The sequence below is a fragment of the Vespula vulgaris genome, chromosome 20 (genome assembly GCF_905475345.1).
Source record: "Vespula vulgaris chromosome 20, iyVesVulg1.1, whole genome shotgun sequence".
Taxonomy (NCBI): domain Eukaryota; kingdom Metazoa; phylum Arthropoda; class Insecta; order Hymenoptera; family Vespidae; genus Vespula; species Vespula vulgaris.
In genome coordinates, this window is record NC_066605.1 from 3,729,394 (window position 1) to 3,753,546 (window position 24,153).

At 33.5% G+C, this 24,153-nt stretch overlaps 1 protein-coding gene and 1 long non-coding RNA gene across 42 annotated transcripts in view; both read right to left on the bottom strand.

The window, feature by feature from the left end:
- Positions 1–297: 297 nt before the first annotated feature.
- On the bottom strand, positions 298–1,492 carry LOC127071132 (probable cytochrome P450 4p2). The gene is made up of 5 exons (XM_051010072.1): positions 1,486–1,492; positions 1,126–1,141; positions 806–973; positions 532–708; positions 298–439 (listed from the first exon to the last, which is right to left on the bottom strand). Exons 3-5 carry the CDS (start codon positions 915–917, stop codon positions 396–398), a joined length of 333 nt encoding a protein of 110 aa, XP_050866029.1. The 5' UTR covers positions 918–973; positions 1,126–1,141; positions 1,486–1,492; the 3' UTR covers positions 298–395.
- Positions 1,493–9,635: 8,143 nt separating this feature from the next.
- LOC127071133 (uncharacterized) overlaps positions 9,636–24,153 on the bottom strand; it is an 18,986-nt gene continuing 4,468 nt past the window's right edge. For 3 of the 41 annotated variants that reach the window (XR_007784870.1, XR_007784861.1, XR_007784863.1), the window contains exons 2-10: positions 13,668–14,312; positions 12,843–13,539; positions 12,664–12,779; positions 12,344–12,562; positions 11,319–12,074; positions 11,054–11,187; positions 10,373–10,959; positions 10,130–10,289; positions 9,636–9,801 (exon numbers count right to left, since the gene is read on the bottom strand). This is a non-coding gene — a long non-coding RNA (uncharacterized LOC127071133). Of the gene's footprint in view, positions 9,802–10,129; positions 10,290–10,372; positions 10,960–11,053; positions 11,188–11,318; positions 12,075–12,343; positions 12,563–12,663; positions 12,780–12,842; positions 13,540–13,667; positions 16,739–20,791; positions 20,927–21,009; positions 21,597–21,690; positions 21,825–21,955; positions 22,712–22,980; positions 23,071–23,136; positions 23,200–23,300; positions 23,417–23,479; positions 24,146–24,153 lie in introns of those variants that run through there. The other 38 variants (XR_007784871.1, XR_007784865.1, XR_007784862.1 and 35 more) reach the window with 36 other exon arrangements.

Sequence of the window (24,153 nt, forward strand, 5' to 3'; positions counted from 1 at the left end):
TACTTTAATCATTATATCAAATTATACGAAATCAGCAGATTCTAATAGATAATTTTTATGCCGGTTTTTATTTTGTACAAGTAATAATTTGTTTTTTCTATAGATTACATAATATCACTCATGTATATAGTTTAATTACGTATATGTTATGTGTGTGTATATATATATATATATATATATATATATATATATATATATATTTTTTTTTTAAATTACATATATATATATATATATATATATATATATATATATATATATTTAAATTACAATCTTTCTTCAAATTTTAGTTTTATTGGTTTATTTTATTTATTTTAGTTTTATTTAATTTATCCTTCGCTTTCAACGAAAGGCTCAATTTTACTCCTATTTCTGCAATTTCTGTTGGCTTATCAATTTTAATTGTAAATATCCATATCAATGTAGCAATTATTATTGTCATCTAAAGCATAGCGAATTTTTGATCGAAAAAAATAAAATGTTCTTTAACTTTATGGAATAAAATTTAAAAAATGAATTAGAGTGTGTAATTACCTATGTAATTTCTGCGACCATAACTAAATGAAAAAAAATTCGAAAAACTACACCTCTCCGGAAGAAACCTATCTGGATCGAGTACTAGCAGCAGGATCCAATATTTTTCATTGCAATGGAGATTATAGTTGAAAAGATCCGCTGAACTTCTTTTCGGTATAGTCGAATTTTTTATTACTTGATATAATTAATAAATAAGTATTACTAGTAAATAATATAGTAATACTATTAACGATAAAAAATATAATAATTATTATTTTGTATATAGACATACCCTCGACATCTTGCGTTACTTTCCGAGCGATGATAGCAATTACGGAATAAAAAAGTAATATTTCTTTGATCACTCGTTCCAAAAATTTCATATCTTTAATATCGTCATGCATTATTGGCACATATTTCCAATCGCACGAGCCGTAAATTTGATTCAGTTCCTCATATACTTCGTTCATTGTAATCAAAGACAACAAGAAGGTAATATAAAAATAATTTTCGTTATATGAATAATTACAAATAATTAAGTACATGTAATATGTCCGTAGTTGAATATCAGGAATGTAGCAAGCATTAAAAGTACAAAGCTAATGGTAGTACCTGAAGTATCCCTTCCCTGAAAAGAAATGGAAAAATTTATTTAACAATTTTATTTAATAAACAGAAGTTTATTGCAATTTAATAACAAATGTGACTTTAACCTATAATGGTAGTATTGATTTCATCCCGAATATGTTTCCCCGAATATTTTCCTCTTTTATACGATGATTCGAATAAAATGTTCAGGAAAAAGCTTGGCTTTTGTTCTTGAAACATGAATAAGGATATATGATCTATTATTAATAATAATAAATTTAAGAAAGTTTAATGTATTAAATTTTAGTAAAAATATTAAAATTGTAATGAATTAATGAATGATGAAGAATAATATTCTGCTATATTTAGTATAATTATTTTTACCTGAATTTTCCACTGTCTGTTCTCGAATGAATTCGTTTTTTTCTTTGATTATTTTCATGAAAAAAAAGATAATATATTCCTTCCATACGCATACACACACACACATGAAAATAAAATATTAAAATATTTTAATATTAAAAGAAGTAAAACTATTTAAAAAATGTTTGGCCTGTAGATATATTGTTTGTAACGTTATCCAGATATTATAGATTCATCCGAAATTTCTTTCCCATAGTAGTGTTATAAAAAATTAGATCTGGATATAACCATGATTTAAGCTTTTGTATGTATATATATATATATATATATATATATATATATATATATATCGATTAAACTGAAGAAAAAAACCAAACACGAATTATAAATAAACAATAAAACGATTGAAACAAAGAAAAAAGTATTATCAATCAATAAATTCAGCTAGTTTGTATTTCTTACTGATCAGAGAATTTAGTTAAGTATCAAGTACGTTATCCTTCAATGAATCATGTAATAAAATTATAATGAGTTAATACAAATGTATATAACTTCTATAAACGTTTAAATATTTCGGAACTCTGCCATATATTATGTCCAATCTACAACGAAAGATATAATGTCGAACGTCTAATTCTTCTCTAAATAAAGTTACCAATTTTTCAATTAAAGTGATAGAGTGATTAATATACCCATATGCCATTTACATATTTTTCAAAAAAGACTATTTAGTAATTTTTGAGTATTTTAATTTACATATTTTACTTATTTTGTTCATCTATACATATATGCATATCATAAGTGAAAAAAAAGTGAAGATATACCTATTCATATACTTACTCATATGATACGTTATTTACATGTGTCTATAAAAAAGAAAGAATGTTTTTGAATTTTATAAAATTTAATATTAAAAAAATATATATTACAAATATAATTATATATTAATAAATAATGAACAATATATATACTTCACATGGAGCATTGCCCATAACAGGTTTCAGGTCTTTATACTTCTCGCTCTTATCGGTAATATTAGGACTATTCAATAAAGTCTTAAGAACAAAACAGAAATAAGAATTCTTCTTAAGAATTATTAAAATAATGCTGATAGATCTTATCTTGATATATTCAGGATTGCCTACTATACAAATAACTTCATGCCTAACGATACATGCCATAATGATTGATAATTTTAATTATCTTTAGAAATTGGGTAAATATGTCTAGAAAAAAGGTTATAAATCGAAATCTGATAAAACGTTTAACTATATAAGACATTAGTTAGAAATCTACCTTTGGTAGTGGCAATAAACAAATGAGCATTTCCGATAATTGGATATTCTTTTGGCCCTGAAAATTCTTTGATCGTATTATATACGTATAATTTATTAAAAAAATTTGTGACTCTTCCACAAAATAATCTAATTAGTATTGTTGTAATGGCAATTAATATTGCAACGAATTTCATGATGAATTGAATTATTTGAAAAGTATAGAAATAATTTAATCAAAATAAGGTAGTCTTATAATTATAATAATATTTGTTAAGATTTACAGATACTCTGTTAGCACAGCGCAACGACTCCAACTATCCTCCTATGTTAAGAGAGAATAATGATAGAAGAGAAAAAGTAAGAATATTTAATGAATATGTAGTGCAGATTTTGTTCACACGATCACAACTTGCATTAGCAAATTCTTATTCGGTTAGGCAAGAAAGGTCTATAAGATCCTGAGAAGATGGGAACAACAATTAATTATATATGGCAAAAAAGGTACATCATATATTTGTATGTACATATATAACGTGTATATAAAATGTATCAAAATATAACTATTCATTATAGCATTACAAATGTATAAAGTAATATCTAATGTACCACAAAATATCGTTCACCTTGTTCCTGCAAATTATTGCAAGAACGCGATTTTTTTGAAGGATTCTATGGGATTCGTGAGGATGATAGACGGTAAAGAATACTTCGTGAATCGAAATGTTAACAATGAATTTTGAAGTACTCAGATACAGTTATTGTGTTATGCATATTTCTTTAATCGTATGTAATCAATAGTTACTCGTGTATTGATGATTAGAGTACAAAAGATGTAAATGGACTGTGATTGTGCAGGATTGAAGCATGGTCACTCATGTTTGTAAAAATCGGTTGTCTTACGGTTCAGTACGACTGCTTGACGATATCCATCGAATTATTTCTACCACCGCCGCAAAGTCTATAGCCAGGTGACAATCGGACGGTTACTACGATGACAGAAATCATTTCAGCGGTGCATCTGCATGACGACTGTCCCTGCCAGTGAATTTGCACAATGAAGAAATGGATATACACAACGAAATTATTACTTCCATACCACTGCATCCGGTGCCTTAAGAAATGAATGATCAGAGTATTTCTTATTTCTGAGAAAGCGTTTACGCAGCGGTGGTGCAGGCTAAATCGAACATCCGTGGTCATCGTTCGCATCACCGAGCAGAATATTGGAAATTGATACAGCAAAATTTATCGAATTTTGTGGTCGACATCATTGAGGAAAAGTTTCCCGAAAATGTGACAAATGGTCAATCGTACGTAAGCTATTTGTTCCTCCTTCATCTCTCATAAGAACTTGTTCGGAGAGAATGGCCTTGACCCGAGATCCCAGTTCGTGTAACTATTTCACGAACCATTTGACAAAATCAGTCACGTGTTGATACGAATTTTACGTGCACAAAGATTCGTCGTACGAACAATTTATATAATATTTTGCGATATGCATCATGGTACCCGTGATGAGGCATTCTCCATAAGCAGAGTTGATATTCTCCTAAAGTAATGAGGAGGAGTTGGTAGAGGATATATTGTCAGTTGTTTCTCGTAATTCTCTGCCGGTTCGAATAAAGAGTTATGTTGATGTTTTATATCGCAAACGTTAGAGTTGATCGATGTAAGATATCGTGACATTTTTTCACCGTTTAATAACATCTCTCGAAGAAATGAGTCAGAGACGACCATGATATTTCTTTATTTGCCTCACCGTTTTTCAGCAGGCGAAGAAAACCGTTCGAATCGTGCATATGAGAGAACAGCGCGTGCACTAATCGATACTTTTCTCTTCGACAATTTTTCCAATATTTTACTCGATAAGGCACACGATGGCAGTACGATGGAATGTATGACTAAACTGTACGTGACGTGTGAAAAAAATATTGTATTTTAAGTATGGATACGCGTCTTATCCCGATCGCCATACAACCATCGCGATAACTCCCAAGACGTCGTGTTTATCTCAATGTTGCGGCATCTAATGGCGGAACCCTCAACCTTTATATACAAAAACTTATGATTCCAAGGAAGAACCAATCGTAGAACGTATATCATATGAAGGAACGTTTTGTATTCAACAAGTGAAAATGTGCTGACGGAAACTCTGACCGAGTGAACAAAAACTGTAATATTTTGACAACACTTGTTTTCATCTTCATTCCTCACTTTCTGTTCATTACGACCGCACGTAAGGAAAGTGTAAGTCGCACTGCGTTGTGATCGTGAATCATCAAAAGTACACAATCATGAAATTATTAGAGAAAAGAAGTTATACGGCTTCTATAATTTTCAATCGATTAAATTCACTAGCAATGTTTCTTTTACTGTTATACTAGTTGATTGTTTTATAAAATAATACAATCCTTTTTAAATGAATTATACATGTATAATACGGTGAAAAGAATCTCAAGTCTAAAACAGATTATTTATAATATTATAGTATAAAAACTCGTTTTTTATTGATGATACTGAAAGTAAATTAAAATATCTTATATTATTTATTACTCGGTTTTTATTCATAAACTTTCTTGTAGGTATATTCAACCAAATTCTAAATTCTGATAGGAATTTTCAATCATTTTGGCAAATGTAATTAGGCACGAAATTATTTGTGATTACAGACAATGTTAAATCATTCAAAATAAGCTTTGTTCTAACATTTTTTTTTTAATTTACGTCATTTTTAATTAGTTTTCTTGATCTTTTCTTCTTAAGATATTATTAGATAGTCGAAATATTATAGAAAACTTTGACGACAAAAAATACGTAAATGTTATTGTTAGCAGTAGTTTGTTCTCTGCTTCAAGTAAAGTATATACATTCTTCATCATTTATTAATATATAATTATTCATGTTACAAATATAAATAAGCTATCATTTATTTATGTTAAATATTATCGACCAATAATCGATTAATCAGCATCTAGGTGATTACAAGTTACCTTATTTGTTACTTTTCAATTACTTTATCAATTACTTTGTGCTTGTCGATGTTTTCCTATCAGACTTAGCGATTGATCTTTTATTTTTCTTATATTCAATAGAGCATTCACATTTTTATGTTCACTTATTCATCAATGTATTATGACCCTTTTATATCATTTAACAAAAAAATTTTCATCATATAACATTTTATGTTGCTCCATCGAGCAAGGTGGTAGAATTGAAGAATTTTGTTTAGATTAGTTGTCACACTCTAACAGTTATTTAGAGAAAGATAATGGCAATAGAAGTAGTTGTGAATGATTCTATGAACATTCGAAAACGACCGAACGTTGTTACTACTATTTTGTGATTTAAGTAGTAATGCTAATGACACTGAAATAGCTAGCGAGGTATGGTCAATAAAAGAAAAATCAATTATTTTAGAACCTTTAGAAGACAACTCTAATGGAAAATTTCTATCAAGTTTTGAAGAAAATGTAATGGACACAATTATTTATTGAAAATGAGATTTTGGACATATGGTTATAATATCGAATAGATATTAATAACGAGTAATAGATAAATCTGCAGATATAAATATCTCAAAGATGAAGAAATGGGAGATTAGATTACGAGAAAAGAAAAAATGTTTATATTTTATTTCTTTTAATAGGAGAAGTAAGAAAAGATTGATTTTACGAATATTGATCTAATGTTTGAATCGTCACTTTTTTCCAAACTAATAAAAAAGAAATCAAATTATACATATAATGCAAAGGCATTTTTCTAACAATGATGTCCTATATACAGATTCAAACAAATCTGTGAAAATTGTACTTTATTGTAAATTATTTAAAAAAAAGGCTTAACGAAGAATATGAATCTTGTCAACTATTATTGGAAAAATTAACGCAACAATTATAAAGTACGTCCTACATGTAGAAGCAGTCAGTGAAGCTCTTATATATTTGTAATTTACAACTATATATTGGCCAAGGGATGAAATTGGCAAATATTATCATTTTATTAGTTTTTAGCTGTAAAAAAATATTTGGTACCACATTTACCAAGATGATCCAGATATTTATAAGATTACAACAGTGTCAAAATGGATAAAATTCATATGCAAGCAAATTATGAATACGATTTTATTTGGAACGATTCAAGAATCTCAAAACCATAACTCTTTCAAGTGATTCATACTGCATTTCAATACAAGGAACTGTATTCTATTACTGACTAAATATTTAGTAATGGCTAACGAAATATAAATATGATATCGACGATACATTTGACACAAGAAATGGTAATCAAGAGTATAAATAAACGATCAATCCTTAAAAAACTTGAAAAGATAATTGAGTAACATAAATTATATACAAGATGCATAAGTATATAAGTTGGATCGTGCAAATCAGTATTTATTTATTTGTTATGAATTAAATTTTAAGAAAAACAAAAAAGTGGACCAAACGAATGATGGTTTTTTATCAATTGTACAATTTTTAATACGTTTGAAGCTTCCACTTATATGAATGGAAAGAAAATGATATATAAAATATTCTTACATTGAGTGACAGTTTGGTGGATTATGGATTCACCATTAGCTGATTTCGAAATTGACGGGGATATAGATTTAACTGAAATATCGAATACTTCTGAGCATACGAGCAGATTCCATCAGACACATCGAAAAATTTCCAAAAAACAATATAGAGCATATGCATCGAAAATGATAAGAAGTAGAACATCTTTTGTTTGTACATTTTCTAATTGTTCGGTTAGATTAGGGTCGATGTTACGAGCGGTATCGCACTTTAAAGTAGTATTTAAAAAATTTGTTCATTTCGTGAAAAGTATTATAACATTCAAGGTATTATACGAGTATTAGTTTACCAGTAATTATATTGAACTTAGTTGTTGATAATAGACACATGCATACTCGCGCGATTGCCAATACTGGCAGAGTAATGGCAACGAATCTGTCGACGAATAGAATTGAGTGGGAAGTTAATGAGCGGCGCCTTCTACCAAAGTAGAGAACGTTCGAATTAAATGAATCTTCGTCTATACTTATATTTCGTAAAAAAACTCCAGACGTGAATATTGAGATCACTAAAAAAATGACAGGGAAGGAATGCAGGCATTCGTTATTATATAATCGTTAAATTTCTACAGGTGATAAGTATGATGCAATAACATACGATAATTCTCGAGAATCGTCCATGGCGAAATTAATTACCATAAAATTTACAAGTTTATGTATATGTTCCTCTATTCTCTTTTGCCCCATATTTTACATCAGTCACACCCTTCTTGATCTTCTTTCCCAGTGTCTATTTCTCTCTTTGTCTCTCCCTCTCTTTCTTTATCTTTCTCTCTGTCGTTGTCTCTTTCTCTACTTCCTTTTCTCTCTCTCGCAATAGCAGATTTAACATTTTTATATACCGAATCATTCATATCTAGAAACTAGCTGTACCATTGATAACGTCTTTTCCAATTTGCATATCTCATGAGAACATTTTCATATTATTTCCAGGGTAGCAATTAGTACTATTTAAATATTGCAAACATTGTTATTGGGTTACTGGAATTTATTTGTCGAATATAATAATGACGTAAGTGTGTGTAGACTACATCATAGAATTTTAATATATGATATGCGAAAACGGAAGTGCAGGCAATAATAATTTTTTTATTATCATGATAATTTGACAATGAATCTGAAAATATGATCCAGGTTAAATTGAGAGCGTGTAAGAAATGAAAATGTAGTTAATTACATTAATCATAAATTTTGAATAGAAAAGGATTCGGAAAAGTTTTCTAACGAATAAACAGAGCCACGATAAAAAATTCCGTTGACGCACATAAATGACAAAGTATTTGCGCTTGTTTGGAATAAAAAACCAGTAAACAATGAATAATTACAATTGTAATAAATATTTTTGAAAAAAAAGTATTTTGTGTCATCGTAATATATTATATAATCGACTGAAGCACTAAAGTAATGCATTGACAAATAATATGAAATTAAATAAGATGATACTAAAGTAGACTGAAAAGTTAATAAAATTTCATGGTATCTAGCAAAGTTATTTTTAAGTAAATTTATATTCTGAAATAATAGTTATCCAACAATTGCATGTATATTTTCTGAAATTAATGTAAAATTAAATATATGAAATTGGAATATCTCATATTTTTGATTCATTTTACAATTTAAACATCTCAAAATAAATTTTAAATTTATTTGTAACACTATATGAGTGTGTATGGATGTATGCATAAAACTTATTCGATGCAATTCAAAGTAGAGAAGGTTTCAATAAATAACTACTAATGTTACTTTGCATTAATAACACGTGCACGTTATTAATTTATTTTTTCTAATTAATAAATACGAATGTTTTACACGAACATGTCACTGTAAATTTACATAAAAAATATATCGGCATTACGTGAAATCGATAAAACAGCAGTCTTGCCTACCGATAGTAGTGGATTGTACTTCTTTTCCAAAATATAAATATTAACTTGAATTAAAATCTTCGTAATATATTGATCAAATATATACATTTATTGTTATATATATATATATATATATATATATATGTATTATATTTTTTTTTATGTTCGATTTGGCGAATACCCTTGTATGGAGTTGCACACATTTAAGGAAGAATAGATTAATTCATCAGGTATCCTGTTAACGATCTCTCTAATTTCTTCTCAGAAATTCCGGAATAAATATATGACGATTTTTTTAAAGATAGATCCGTTAGATCGAACTCGATACAAATGAAATAATATCATGGACCGTAACCCATTAAAGAAGAGAGATTTCATCGAGATATTATAATATTAAGATATTGCCAATTACGTCATATTTTGTAATATAAGGCTAAAATTATTATTATGAACTAAATGCTCTATCGTATTTAAATCTCATCGTATTTAGTATTATATACCTGAAAACATCATTACGAATTGAAAATTCGTCTTGCTCTTTCAGTCAGTGTTTATTTACCTGGTCAAATATTGCAAATCCCATTAAAAGAGGATTAGTATTCTGCTACACGATATGCTGTAAGTAGAGATAGAGTTAATTAAAAGTAAAGTACAGGGAAGAAAATTTATAAAGATGCATATTTGAATTTTTAATAATCTATATAAATATTAATTTATGAAAATTTCGAAATTAACAATGAGAATGATTTTCAAGGCTTTTATTAACTACTTCATTATATTAAATTATATTGAATGGTCAGATACTAATGCCAATTTTTATTTTGTACGGGGTAATAATTTCTTTTTGCTAGAGATTATATAATGTCGCTCACAGAATTCCTTATCTATATAATTTTATTACGTTTAATTACGTTTAATTACATATTATATATTTGGATTATAACCTTCTCTAAAATTTTAGATTTATTGCTTCGGTCGGTTTCAACGAGAGATTCAATTCTACTCCTATTTCTGCAACTTCTATTGGCTTATCTATTTTAATTATAAATTTTCGTATCAGTATAGCAATTATTATTGTCATTTCTAGAATAGCGAATTTTTGACCTACAAAAACAAAATCGTAAATGGATTTTGTACTTTAACTTTACGGAATACAATTTCAAATATCTATTAGAGTGTGTAATTACCTATGCAATTTCTGCAACCATAACTAAATGGAAAGAAATTCGAGGAACTATGTCTCCCCGGAAGAAACCCATCCGGATCGAGTACTAGCGGCTGGGCCCAATGTTTTTCATTGCGATGGAGATTGTAGTTGAAAAGTACCTTTTTGTACAATCCAGTTTCTTGTCCCTTGATATGATTAATAATAATACTTTTAACGATAAAAGAATATAATAGTTATTACTTTTATGTATGGAGATACCCTCGACATCTTGCGTTACTTTCCGAGCGATGATAGCAACTACGGAGTAAAGAAGTAATGTTCCTTTGATCACTCTTTCCAAAAGTTTCATATCTTTAATATCGTCATGCGTTATTGGTACATGTTTCAGATCGGACGAGCCATAAATTTGATTGAGTTCCTCATATATTTCGTTCATTGTAATCAAAGATGTGAGAAAGACAAGAGGAAGGTAATATAAAAATAATTTTCGTTATATGAATAATTACAAATAATTAAGTACATGTAATATGTCCGTAGTTGAATATCAGGGAATGTAGCAAGCATTAAAAGTACAAAGCTAATGGCAGTAACTGAAGTATTGCTTCCCTGAAAAAAAAAAAAAAAAAAACAGACACTTTTTCTCTCTAATTTTATTCAGTAAACGAAAGTTCATTGCAACTTAATGATAAATATGACGTACACCTATAGCGATCGTATTGATTTCGTCTCGAATATCTTGCTCCAAATATTTTCTCCCTTCATGCAATGATTCGAATAAAAAGTCCAGGAGAAATGTTGGCTTTTCTTCTTGTAACGTAAACAAAGGTATATAACCTGTAATTAATAATAATAAATTTAAGAAATTTTAACGAATTAAACTTTTGCGAAAAAATTAATATTTTAATGAATTAATGAAAGATGAAAAATGAATAATAAAAGTCCCGCAACAGAATGAAGGTAATTACTTTTGCACTTTCCTCTTTCAATTCCCGATTGAATTTACATCTCAACATTGGTTGCTTCTCTTCTTGGATTATCTCTATGAACAAAAATTGTGTGTACGTGTGTGTCTCAAAAATGAAATACTAAATTATTTTTATGTTCAAAGAAATAAAACAATATAAAAAATGTATTGCCTAAGGCTACATTTGTTGTAATGTTATCTAGGTACCATAAACACGTCCGTAATACCATTCATTAATTTCTCATATATTTCGTAATTACTTGACTGATCGCTTCTAGTAACAACAGAAAGGTAACAACTTTCGTTATGAAATAATTATTTTTCCTTCCCTTTATAATTAGAGATAGTTTGTCCAATTGTTCGACGAATTTTTTTCGTCAGTTTTTTCATTCAGTTTTAATTAATTTCTCCTTCATGTTCCTTCTTCAAATAATTAAATTTTACGTGACATTTTGACTCGCCTTGTAGTTCACATTTTTTCTACGACGTAGAACCATTTTCTTGATACGTCAAAATTTTATGATATAATTAGCCATTTCCGTACTTTCTCCACTTACAACGTATACACATAAGTACATGTTAGGTTATTCATTTCACGCTATTTCATTCTTTTAGAAGATATTAAAAAAACATTCATTCCATTACGCTAATATAATTCCATCCATTTCTCGTCGTTTTATAAGTCGTATCAATGAGATTCTTAGGAAAAAAATCTTGTAAAGGAAAAAGTTAAAAGTCCTGGTCACGGTTCCTGAAACTTATCATATGGTCACATAAGACACCCATTGTGGTCATATCTAAAAAGAGGTTAATGAAAGAAGCCAAGAATGAAAGATCATTGCTATAATGATAAATTTTACAAAAGCAGCAAAATGTTTTCAAAGTGAATTTGACTCGGCCGATCGTATTGACGAATATTCCAGATGCGAAACCTAACGCGCTTTCGTGATTGGGAACGTACTAAGGGACAAATATTTCTCTCAACACAAATCAAATACTGTGAGTTTAATTCGATTTAATACATACGTTTTATTTTTTGCTCCAGCGAAGATCACTATTTTCTTAAAGAACATTTCTGGTAATAGTGTATGTATATATTACGTTGAAAAATTATAACTTAAAAAATTATAATTTATTTATATTTGTAACATAAATAATTATATATTAATAAACGATGTATACCTGGAGCAGAGAGCGAACTACTCCCAAGAGCAGCATTTACGTATTCATAGTTCTCGAACTTTTCTATAACGCAATATTTCGACTGTCTCTTATAAAGTCTTAAGAATGAAAACTAACATGAATTTATTATAAATTGCTAGAATAAAGAAAATGATGCATCTTACCTCGATATTCGATTCGGGATCGTCCGCAATCACAAATAATTTCGTGCCTAACTAAAATATGCCACAATGAGTGAAAATTCCTACTTTCCTAGGATTTAGAATTTGGTTGAATATATCTAGAAGAAAGTTTATGAATAAAAACCGGGTAAAACGTTTAAATATGAGATATATAAATTTACCTTCAGTATCATCACACCAATAAACGAAGGAGCTTTCACAATAATAGGATATGTCTTAGATATGTTTAGGATTCCTTTCACCGTATTGTACACGCAATATAATTCATTCAATAAAAAAAATTGTATTATTCCGTAAAACACTCAACTTTACTTAACGGTAAAAGCAACTAGTGAATTTAATCAAATAAATTGAAAATTATAGAAGCCGTATAACTTTTTACACCGTCCCTACGTGCAGTCGTAATCAAGAGAAAGTGAGGAATGAAGACGAAAACAAACGTTATCGAGATATTACGGTCTTTGCAATGCACTCGATCAGAGTTTACGTCAGCAAATTTTTACTTGCTGAAAGCAAAACGTTCCTTCGTACGTACACGTTCTACGCTTGGAATCATAAGTTTCTATATACAAAGGTTGATCCGCCGTTAGATGTCGACGTTGAGATAGGTGCTCTGTCGTAGGCACGACGCCCTTGGGAGCATCGCGATGATTGTACGACGCACGGGACAAGAAGCGTAGCCGTACTCGAGGTAGCATTTATCTTTTTCACACGTTAGGTACAGTTTAGTCATACATTCCATCATACTGCCATCGTGCGCCTTACCGAGTAAAGTATCGGACACTGTCGAAGAGAAAAGTATCGAATAGTGCGCGCGCGGTCCTCTCACATGCTCGATCGAAGGATTTTCTTCGTCCGCTGAAAAGCACCGAAGAGAATAATGTGAAGCTTAGCCGAACGTCTGATATGTATATGTATATATATATATATATATATATATATATATATATATCTGCGGTGATGATAGCGATGATACATATAACTACCATCGCCGCCTCTGACTCTCGCGTCGGGAGTCCTAATCGAACGGTGAAATAATGGCGCGACATTGGATGTCCCTTAACACAAACGTCGATATAACTGTCTAATTTCAATCATGGCAGGCATAGCGAGAAACGATCGACGATGCATCCTCTTGGAAAGCTCCAAATGCCTGACTGTTCCTGCAAATGGTTCATCATCGTTGGCATCATCATCGTGCGAAAAGTGGAAATACCACGTGAAACAAAACGGAAATAATAGAAAAAAATATAGCGTATACAAATATTTCTGTCGTATCTATGATTTTAAGAGCTGCGTATAAATACGGGTGTGGATGGAGCAATTTAGTAGATGCTCCGTGCGCTTCCCCTCGCTCAGATCCAACATTCGTTCCGATCATTTGTTTCCTGAGGTGTTGCTGGCGGCAATTCAGACGACGTTATTGTACCTAAGTAATGATTACCTTACGAAGTAATGAGATCTTCTTCTCGGTCGCGTGTAGATATACGCGCGCAGTATTGTCATGGCGAGTCCATTTCCGTTGCGTTATATTCGAAAATATGTTTTCGATGGACATGACAATAATTCGCGAACATTCGACGACAATGAACCGTAGTGGTCGTTGTTTGTCCATTCTACTGGAGCTGCAACTGATGGGTCACCGAGTCAGTACATCCGTGAAATATTTCGACGACGACCGGATTTGAATGAAAAAGAAACGAGATTTTATTACAAATACCGCGAGTCGTCAGGAAGAGCTTTCTCGCACTATTGTCGAAAATAACCTGACGAGCGGAGGGACTGCAGTAGACGACGATTCCGGAACTTAAAGGCCAACTCGAAGAGGCGGGACTATAACTGAAGACGACTATATGAACGAAGGAAAGATATCAGGAGTAGGTGGAACGCGTAGAAGCTGCCTTAACGATGAGAAGAGATAAAGAAGACGAAAGTGAGGACAGTGGCGCGGACACCGATGAGCAAGTCCACGGCAGAACGATGAGTCTGTCGGTGGAAGTTTCCTCTATCAGAGATGTAGAAGAATCAATTCGACCGATAAAGCAACGACGATAACGTTCACGACTGCTCCCTAGGATGGATTCGTTGTAATGCTGACTCTTCATAGTCGGACAGATTTTCAGGAGGTAATTAATTGTGAGAGGTTACTAACTAAGGGGATCGGCACGAATATTTGTTCGATTTGAAGGGTGAGTAGAGCATGGGGGCAGTTTAAGAATAATATTCCTTGAAACGGAATTTGCATCGGACTTAGACCTTTGGAACGTTACGAGATAGTTGGAGCAACGTAAGAAACTGACGAAAACTAAACTAACTAGGCGAACAACGAACAACGTGAAAATACGTTTATAGAATGCGTGTAATGGCGGATGGAATGAAAAGAGTAAAAGCTCGCTTATAAAATACATCATCGAGGGGACAGATGATAAGCCGGTGAACTAAACAAGCAATTGTTGCTCTATGGCATTACATCGATTCAAGAACATAAACGAAGGTTGGCGAAATACGAGTGCATGAACGAGGAAATGTAGGAGGAAGAAGAAGCAACTTTTCTGGATTCGCCTGTTCCAGGATCGATACAAACCGGGAGTTGTTCCAACGGCGGCACCCCAGCAGCCCCTTAACTCGGCGGCTCTACCATCAAGGGCACGAAGTATTTTAAGTTTAACCGGTTTGGTCATTTCGCCAGCAAATGTCCGATGGGCGTCGCATCAGAGGAGATCTGCAGCGTTGCGCGGTAACAGCCAAGAGGAAATGTAAGAAGAACAGAACGGAATCGAAGATAATAGAATATTAAAGTTTCCGCGCTGATTGATGCGCGCGTAATACGGCGTAAATTTAATACGTTCGAGTCGCTCGATTAAAATTGTCGGTCCCAAGCTATGTAAGGTTATACGTTTCAATAGTGTAAATCTAACGTAGAAGTGCGAAACGAGCATGTACGTTAGATGAGTTACGACACAATCGCAGTAGATTTTTAGCAAAATAAAAAACGACGGATTACAAAAGTGTTGCTTTCTTCTTCTTGTATAGCGCTTATTGTTCCTTTCCTTTGTCACTGGCAAAGCATCGACTAAAATTCTCGATATCACCCGCATACTTGTACGGGAATCATTGTCTTTTGTTTCATCTTTTCTCATTTCTTTTCTTTCTTTTTTCAAATCCGGTCGCGAAGGCGCAATTTGGAGAGCGCAATTCCTTGCGTTTCTCGCACCGGCCAAGCGTCTCTCGCCAGCGATGATTGTCAATTCGCACGGAGGATCCCTTCCTAACCGTCAGATGTATATCGTACCATCTTTAGCTCCCAAGACAAGTCCATAACCGAGCGAATGTCGACACCTACAGCGATGGGGGGCACTCGAGTCGTGCGCCTGCACACGGCGACTACCGCCGCGAACGATCTCGATCGGCGAGCTTGGCTATATAAGACCAAGTTCATACGTTTGTAACAAAGCCTTCGTTGTCTCAAGAGACGTACGCTCCGGATCGATTTCTCTTCTCAAAGGCGTTCACGCAGCGGTCCTGCGGACCGGCAGTGGTTTTCTACCGAATTCGTTCAAACAAGCTTCGCATTACTCTGCTGCCCGCTTTGCAGCCAACGACAGGCACCGTTGATGTTGGCGAGCGTTGAATAATGCTTCGGCAATCGAAATTATGTCAATGTATTTTCTGTTACTCAGATTGTTTGGTAAGCGGTGTAGCTGTGACACGCGTTTTGCCTTACTCGTACGTAATTAGTTGCGTCGGCTATCTCGACATAAGGGATATATGATATAAGTAAGGCTCTTGACGCTTGCAGTACGAAATCGATGTATACCGATTCGGATTGTTCTGAACTGTGGGATCGCCAGTGATCTTTAAAAGTCTCGGTTATCGTCCGGTTCCGAACGACTGCTCGATTAGATCGCTCTCGCTATCTCTATCACCGACGACGCTGGCGCGGCTACTGCAGATACGGTGATATCAAGCTGTTTGAGTGCCATCGCGTCGCGACCACAACGTCGGACTTTCTCGATCAGCGAGCTTGGCTATGTAAGACTAAGTTCATACGTTTGTATCAAAGCCTTCGTTGTCTCAAGAGACGTACGCTTCGGATCGATTTCTCTTCTCAAGGAGCTTTCGGGCGCTGCTTGGGCGGCTGCTACGGATATGGGAATCTCAATTGATTCGCGTCGCGACTACAGCATCGAACTGTCTCGATCAGCGAGCTTGGCTATGTAAGACTAAGTTCATACGTTTGTATCAAAGCCTTCGTTGTCTCAAGAGACGTACGCTCCGGATCGATTTCTCTTCTCAAAGGCGTTCACGCAGCGGTCCTGCGGACCGGCAGTGGTTTTCTACCGAATTCGTTCAAACAAGCTTCGCATTACTCTGCTGCCCGCTTTGCAGCCAACGACAGGCACCGTTGATGTTGGCGAGCGTTGAATAATGCTTCGGCAATCGAAATTATGTCAATGTATTTTCTGTTACTCAGATTGTTTGGTAAGCGGTGTAGCTGTGACACGCGTTTTGCCTTACTCGTACGTAATTAGTTGCGTCGGCTATCTCGACATAAGGGATATATGATATAAGTAAGGCTCTTGACGCTTGCAGTACGAAATCGATGTATACCGATTCGGATTGTTCTGAACTGTGGGATCGCCAGTGATCTTTAAAAGTCTCGGTTATCGTCCGGTTCCGAACGACTGCTCGATTAGATCGCTCTCGCTATCTCTATCACCGACGACGCTGGCGCGGCTACTGCAGATACGGTGATATCAAGCTGTTTGAGTGCCACCGCGTCGCGACCACAACGTCGGACTTTCTCGATCAGCGAGCTTGGCTATGTAAGACTAAGTTCATACGTTTGTATCAAAGCCTTCGTTGTCTCAAGAGACTTACGCTCCGGATCGATTTCTCTTCTCAAAGGCGTTCGCGCAGCGGTCCTGCGGACCGGCAATGGTTTTCTATCGAATTCGTTCAAACAAGCTTCGCATTACTCTGCTGCCCGCTTTGCAGCCAACGACAGGCACCGTTGATGTTGGCGAGCGTTGAATAGTGCTTCGGCAATCGAAATTATGTCAATGTATTTTCTATTACTCAGATTGTGGCGTAATCAATATTTTCGTGACACGCGTGTTGCCTTACTCGTACGTAATTAGTTGCGTCGGCTATCTCGAGATAAGGGATATATGATATATGTAAGGCTCTTGACGATTAGAGTACGATATCGATGTATATCGATTCGGATTGGACTGGATTATGGGATCGCGTGATCTTTAAAAGTCTCTGTTGCCTTACGGATCCGTTCGACTGCTCGATCATATCACTCTCACTATCTCTATCACCGGCGACGCTCGAGCGGCTGCAAAGCGTTACGGCGATATCAAGCGATTCGAGCGCCATCGCACCGCGACTACGATTGCGAACTTTCTCGATCAGCGAGCTTGTCTATATACGACCATTTCGTACTCCTGTACCAAAGCCTTCGTTGTGTCAGGAGACGTACGCGCCGGATCGATTTTTCTTCCCAATGAACGTTCACGCGCCCCTCGGGCGGCTACTACGGCTACGGCTCTCACGCGAGTCGAGCGCCTTCGCACGGCGACTGCTGCTGCGAACGTTCTCGATCATCTAGTAGGTGGGTGTACACGACCAAGCTCATAGGTCCGTACTAAAGCCTTCGGTGCCTTAAGAGACGGATGGGCGAACCGATTTCTCTTCTGAAGGAACGTTCACGCACCGCTCGTGCAGCACAATTGGTCGAATTTTTTCCTCGACGTCATTTTGTCTGTCGACGAAAATAGGTTCTCGACTAATTCGGGAGTAGTCCTCGATCGCACCTTAGCTATTTGTCGATCTTTCTTCGGAAATCTCATGGGAACTTGTTCGGCGAGTACTTCGTCGCGCGAACGTGGACCTACAATTCGCGTCATTCTCTACAGTGTAACATTGAATCGAGTAATGTATTACAATTATACTCCATTTATATGAATCTGTAGACATTCAGATAAATTGAGCAGATCATATTTTTTGCAAGCAGATCAAAATTTTATTCTTTATTGTGATAAAATGTACAGTATGATAAAATTTGAAGCATTCATTCTACACCATTTTCATCGCTATCCCTATCTATGAGGTTTCTTTGTTTTCTTGTTGGTTTCTCGAGGTAACGAAGAAACTACCACTAGTATATCACTACTATCGTTTTCTTCTGGATCAATATCTATTTTCTGTAACGTGTCGGTATGGTAAAAGTTCATCTGGAATTCCTCGCTACTGCTTAAAGTATCATGAAACTTTCTCTTTCGCTGCTGTTTACTCGTTTCGCTGTTGTTGTAATGACAGAAAATGAGAGAATAAATAACTTGGAATTCTCTAGTTCTAAATTATGAAATCATAAAATAATTCGTATCAAAAGATCAGATCATTTGCATGACTTTCTGCCACGTAACCCTCCTATCCGTTTCTGCTCGTGTTTGGTTCGTACTGCTCGACGCTTGTATCTCGAGCTAAGTTCGTAATTTTTAAAATCTCTTTCTCCAGTTTTAGGATTCTCTATCCCATTCCACTATATCCTACGAAGAATACTCGCATACCAAACCATTGCTTATTGCAATGCAACTCCTCCTTATCGTCCTCTTTAAGCGGATTACACTTAATGATATGTATACCTTACCAATTGATTTTTTCTAGTTATTAAAAACGAATGTTCTACATGAACATGTCGTAGTACATTTACATAAAAGGTATACTATGCTACGTGATCTCGACAAGATAGCAGTCTTGCCTACTGACCGTCGTTGATTGTACTTTTCTTCCAAAATATAAATATTAACTCGAATTCAAAGCTTCGTAATATACTTGTCAAATGTATACATTCATCGACATACATATACATATACATATACATATACATATACATATACATATACATATACATATACATATACATATACATATACATATACATATACATATACATATACATATATGTATACATGTATGTATGTATGCATGTATAGATGAATATGTTTGTACGACTGAGAAAATACTCATGCATGTGTTAATGTTGAAAGATTCCTGAGAACAGGAATATTAGCAAGATGGAGGCGTCCGAAAAGTGTTTCCCTATCGAAACTTTGTGACCCCATCGCATCCACATCGCCGTTATTTGTTAACATATCTTGATTCGTTATCATATTTGAACGGCCTATGTAAACATTTTTTGCTAAAATTTTCTTGCTTAAGGTACTTTTATATTTTTCTATCTTCGATCGGCGACTGGCCGATTACACTCGTAAATGGCGTTCCACACATTTAAGGAAGAATTGATTAATTCATTAGATATCCTGTTAACGGTCTCTCTAATTGCATCTTAGAAACTCAGGAATACATATATGACGGGATTTTTCTTACAGATAGATCTTGTTTGATCGATCTCAGTAAAAATAATATAATATCGAAGACCTTATTCCATTAAAGAACAGAGCCTTTATCGAGAGCATCAATACAATATAATGCTCTCGATAAATCTCGTCGTATTTAGCGATATAAGCCTGAAAATCTCATTACGAACTGAATACTCTTATTGCTTTGCGGGCCAGTGTTCAGTTAACTTGGGAAATATTGCAAATCCCATTAAAAGAGAATTATTACCCTGTTTCGGATAGTTATGCCGGATATGCCGTAAGTAGAGAAAGAATTAATTAAAAGAAGAGTACGGAGAAGAAAATTTATAAGGATGCATTTTTTAATTTTTAATCATCTATACTAATATTAATTTATGAGAATTTCGAAATTAACAACAAGAATGATTTTCAAGGACTTCAACTTATAAATTACTTGTTCATTACATCAAATTACATGAAATAATAAGAACCTAGTGGATAATATATATGACGATTTCCATTTTACACGGGTAATGATTTGCTTTTGCTAGAGATTATTAGATATAACATCACTCACTGAATACCTTACCTTAGTATATAGTTTAATTACGTTTATATCATGTGTTTATGTGTGCGCGCGCGTGGGTGTATATATGTATATATGTATGTACTTATATACATATATACGTGTACATATATATATATATATATATAGACTTTTTTAAATTTTAGTTTTATTGGTTCGGTCGGTTTCAACGAGAGATTCAATTCTACTCCTATTTCTGCAACTTCTATTGGCTTATCTATTTTAATTATAAATTTTCGTATCAGTATAGCAATTATTATTGTCATTTCTAGAATAGCGAATTTTTGACCTACAAAAACAAAATCGTAAATGGATTTTGTACTTTAACTTTACGGAATACAATTTCAAATATCTATTAGAGTGTGTAATTACCTATGCAATTTCTGCAACCATAACTAAATGGAAAGAAATTCGAGGAACTATGTCTCCCCGGAAGAAACCCATCCGGATCGAGTACTAGCGGCTGGGCCCAATGTTTTTCATTGCGATGGAGATTGTAGTTGAAAAGTACCTTTTTGTACAATCCAGTTTCTTGTCCCTTGATATGATTAATAATAATACTTTTAACGATAAAAGAATATAATAGTTATTACTTTTATGTATGGAGATACCCTCGACATCTTGCGTTACTTTCCGAGCGATGATAGCAACTACGGAGTAAAGAAGTAATGTTCCTTTGATCACTCTTTCCAAAAGTTTCATATCTTTAATATCGTCATGCGTTATTGGTACATGTTTCAGATCGGACGAGCCATAAATTTGATTGAGTTCCTCATATATTTCGTTCATTGTAATCAAAGATGTGAGAAAGACAAGAGGAAGGTAATATAAAAATAATTTTCGTTATATGAATAATTACAAATAATTAAGTACATGTAATATGTCCGTAGTTGAATATCAGGGAATGTAGCAAGCATTAAAAGTACAAAGCTAATGGCAGTAACTGAAGTATTGCTTCCCTGAAAAAAAAAAAAAAAAAAACAGACACTTTTTCTCTCTAATTTTATTCAGTAAACGAAAGTTCATTGCAACTTAATGATAAATATGACGTACACCTATAGCGATCGTATTGATTTCGTCTCGAATATCTTGCTCCAAATATTTTCTCCCTTCATGCAATGATTCGAATAAAAAGTCCAGGAGAAATGTTGGCTTTTCTTCTTGTAACGTAAACAAAGGTATATAACCTGTAATTAATAATAATAAATTTAAGAAATTTTAACGAATTAAACTTTTGCGAAAAAATTAATATTTTAATGAATTAATGAAAGATGAAAAATGAATAATAAAAGTCCCGCAACAGAATGAAGGTAATTACTTTTGCACTTTCCTCTTTCAATTCCCGATTGAATTTACATCTCAACATTGGTTGCTTCTCTTCTTGGATTATCTCTATGAACAAAAATTGTGTGTACGTGTGTGTCTCAAAAATGAAATACTAAATTATTTTTATGTTCAAAGAAATAAAACAATATAAAAAATGTATTGCCTAAGGCTACATTTGTTGTAATGTTATCTAGGTACCATAAACACGTCCGTAATACCATTCATTAATTTCTCATATATTTCGTAATTACTTGACTGATCGCTTCTAGTAACAACAGAAAGGTAACAACTTTCGTTATGAAATAATTATTTTTCCTTCCCTTTATAATTAGAGATAGTTTGTCCAATTGTTCGACGAATTTTTTTCGTCAGTTTTTTCATTCAGTTTTAATTAATTTCTCCTTCATGTTCCTTCTTCAAATAATTAAATTTTACGTGACATTTTGACTCGCCTTGTAGTTCACATTTTTTCTACGACGTAGAACCATTTTCTTGATACGTCAAAATTTTATGATATAATTAGCCATTTCCGTACTTTCTCCACTTACAACGTATACACATAAGTACATGTTAGGTTATTCATTTCACGCTATTTCATTCTTTTAGAAGATATTAAAAAAACATTCATTCCATTACGCTAATATAATTCCATCCATTTCTCGTCGTTTTATAAGTCGTATCAATGAGATTCTTAGGAAAAAAATCTTGTAAAGGAAAAAGTTAAAAGTCCTGGTCACGGTTCCTGAAACTTATCATATGGTCACATAAGACACCCATTGTGGTCATATCTAAAAAGAGGTTAATGAAAGAAGCCAAGAATGAAAGATCATTGCTATAATGATAAATTTTACAAAAGCAGCAAAATGTTTTCAAAGTGAATTTGACTCGGCCGATCGTATTGACGAATATTCCAGATGCGAAACCTAACGCGCTTTCGTGATTGGGAACGTACTAAGGGACAAATATTTCTCTCAACACAAATCAAATACTGTGAGTTTAATTCGATTTAATACATACGTTTTATTTTTTGCTCCAGCGAAGATCACTATTTTCTTAAAGAACATTTCTGGTAATAGTGTATGTATATATTACGTTGAAAAATTATAACTTAAAAAATTATAATTTATTTATATTTGTAACATAAATAATTATATATTAATAAACGATGTATACCTGGAGCAGAGAGCGAACTACTCCCAAGAGCAGCATTTACGTATTCATAGTTCTCGAACTTTTCTATAACGCAATATTTCGACTGTCTCTTATAAAGTCTTAAGAATGAAAACTAACATGAATTTATTATAAATTGCTAGAATAAAGAAAATGATGCATCTTACCTCGATATTCGATTCGGGATCGTCCGCAATCACAAATAATTTCGTGCCTAACTAAAATATGCCACAATGAGTGAAAATTCCTACTTTCCTAGGATTTAGAATTTGGTTGAATATATCTAGAAGAAAGTTTATGAATAAAAACCGGGTAAAACGTTTAAATATGAGATATATAAATTTACCTTCAGTATCATCACACCAATAAACGAAGGAGCTTTCACAATAATAGGATATGTCTTAGATATGTTTAGGATTCCTTTCACCGTATTGTACACGCAATATAATTCATTCAATAAAAAAAATTGTATTATTCCGTAAAACACTCAACTTTACTTAACGGTAAAAGCAACTAGTGAATTTAATCAAATAAATTGAAAATTATAGAAGCCGTATAACTTTTTACACCGTCCCTACGTGCAGTCGTAATCAAGAGAAAGTGAGGAATGAAGACGAAAACAAACGTTATCGAGATATTACGGTCTTTGCAATGCACTCGATCAGAGTTTACGTCAGCAAATTTTTACTTGCTGAAAGCAAAACGTTCCTTCGTACGTACACGTTCTACGCTTGGAATCATAAGTTTCTATATACAAAGGTTGATCCGCCGTTAGATGTCGACGTTGAGATAGGTGCTCTGTCGTAGGCACGACGCCCTTGGGAGCATCGCGATGATTGTACGACGCACGGGACAAGAAGCGTAGCCGTACTCGAGGTAGCATTTATCTTTTTCACACGTTAGGTACAGTTTAGTCATACATTCCATCATACTGCCATCGTGCGCCTTACCGAGTAAAGTATCGGACACTGTCGAAGAGAAAAGTATCGAATAGTGCGCGCGCGGTCCTCTCACATGCTC

Coding starts and splice junctions, on each gene's coding strand:
- LOC127071132 (XM_051010072.1), bottom strand. CDS start 917: ATGCATGACGATATTAAAGATATGAAATTTTTGGAACGAGTGATCAAA. Junction 709..805: donor AGTAACGCAAGATGTCGAGG/GTATGTCTATAT, acceptor AATTATATCAAG/TAATAAAAAATTCGACTATA. Junction 440..531: donor TGGTCGCAGAAATTACATAG/GTAATTACACAC, acceptor GCTATGCTTTAG/ATGACAATAATAATTGCTAC.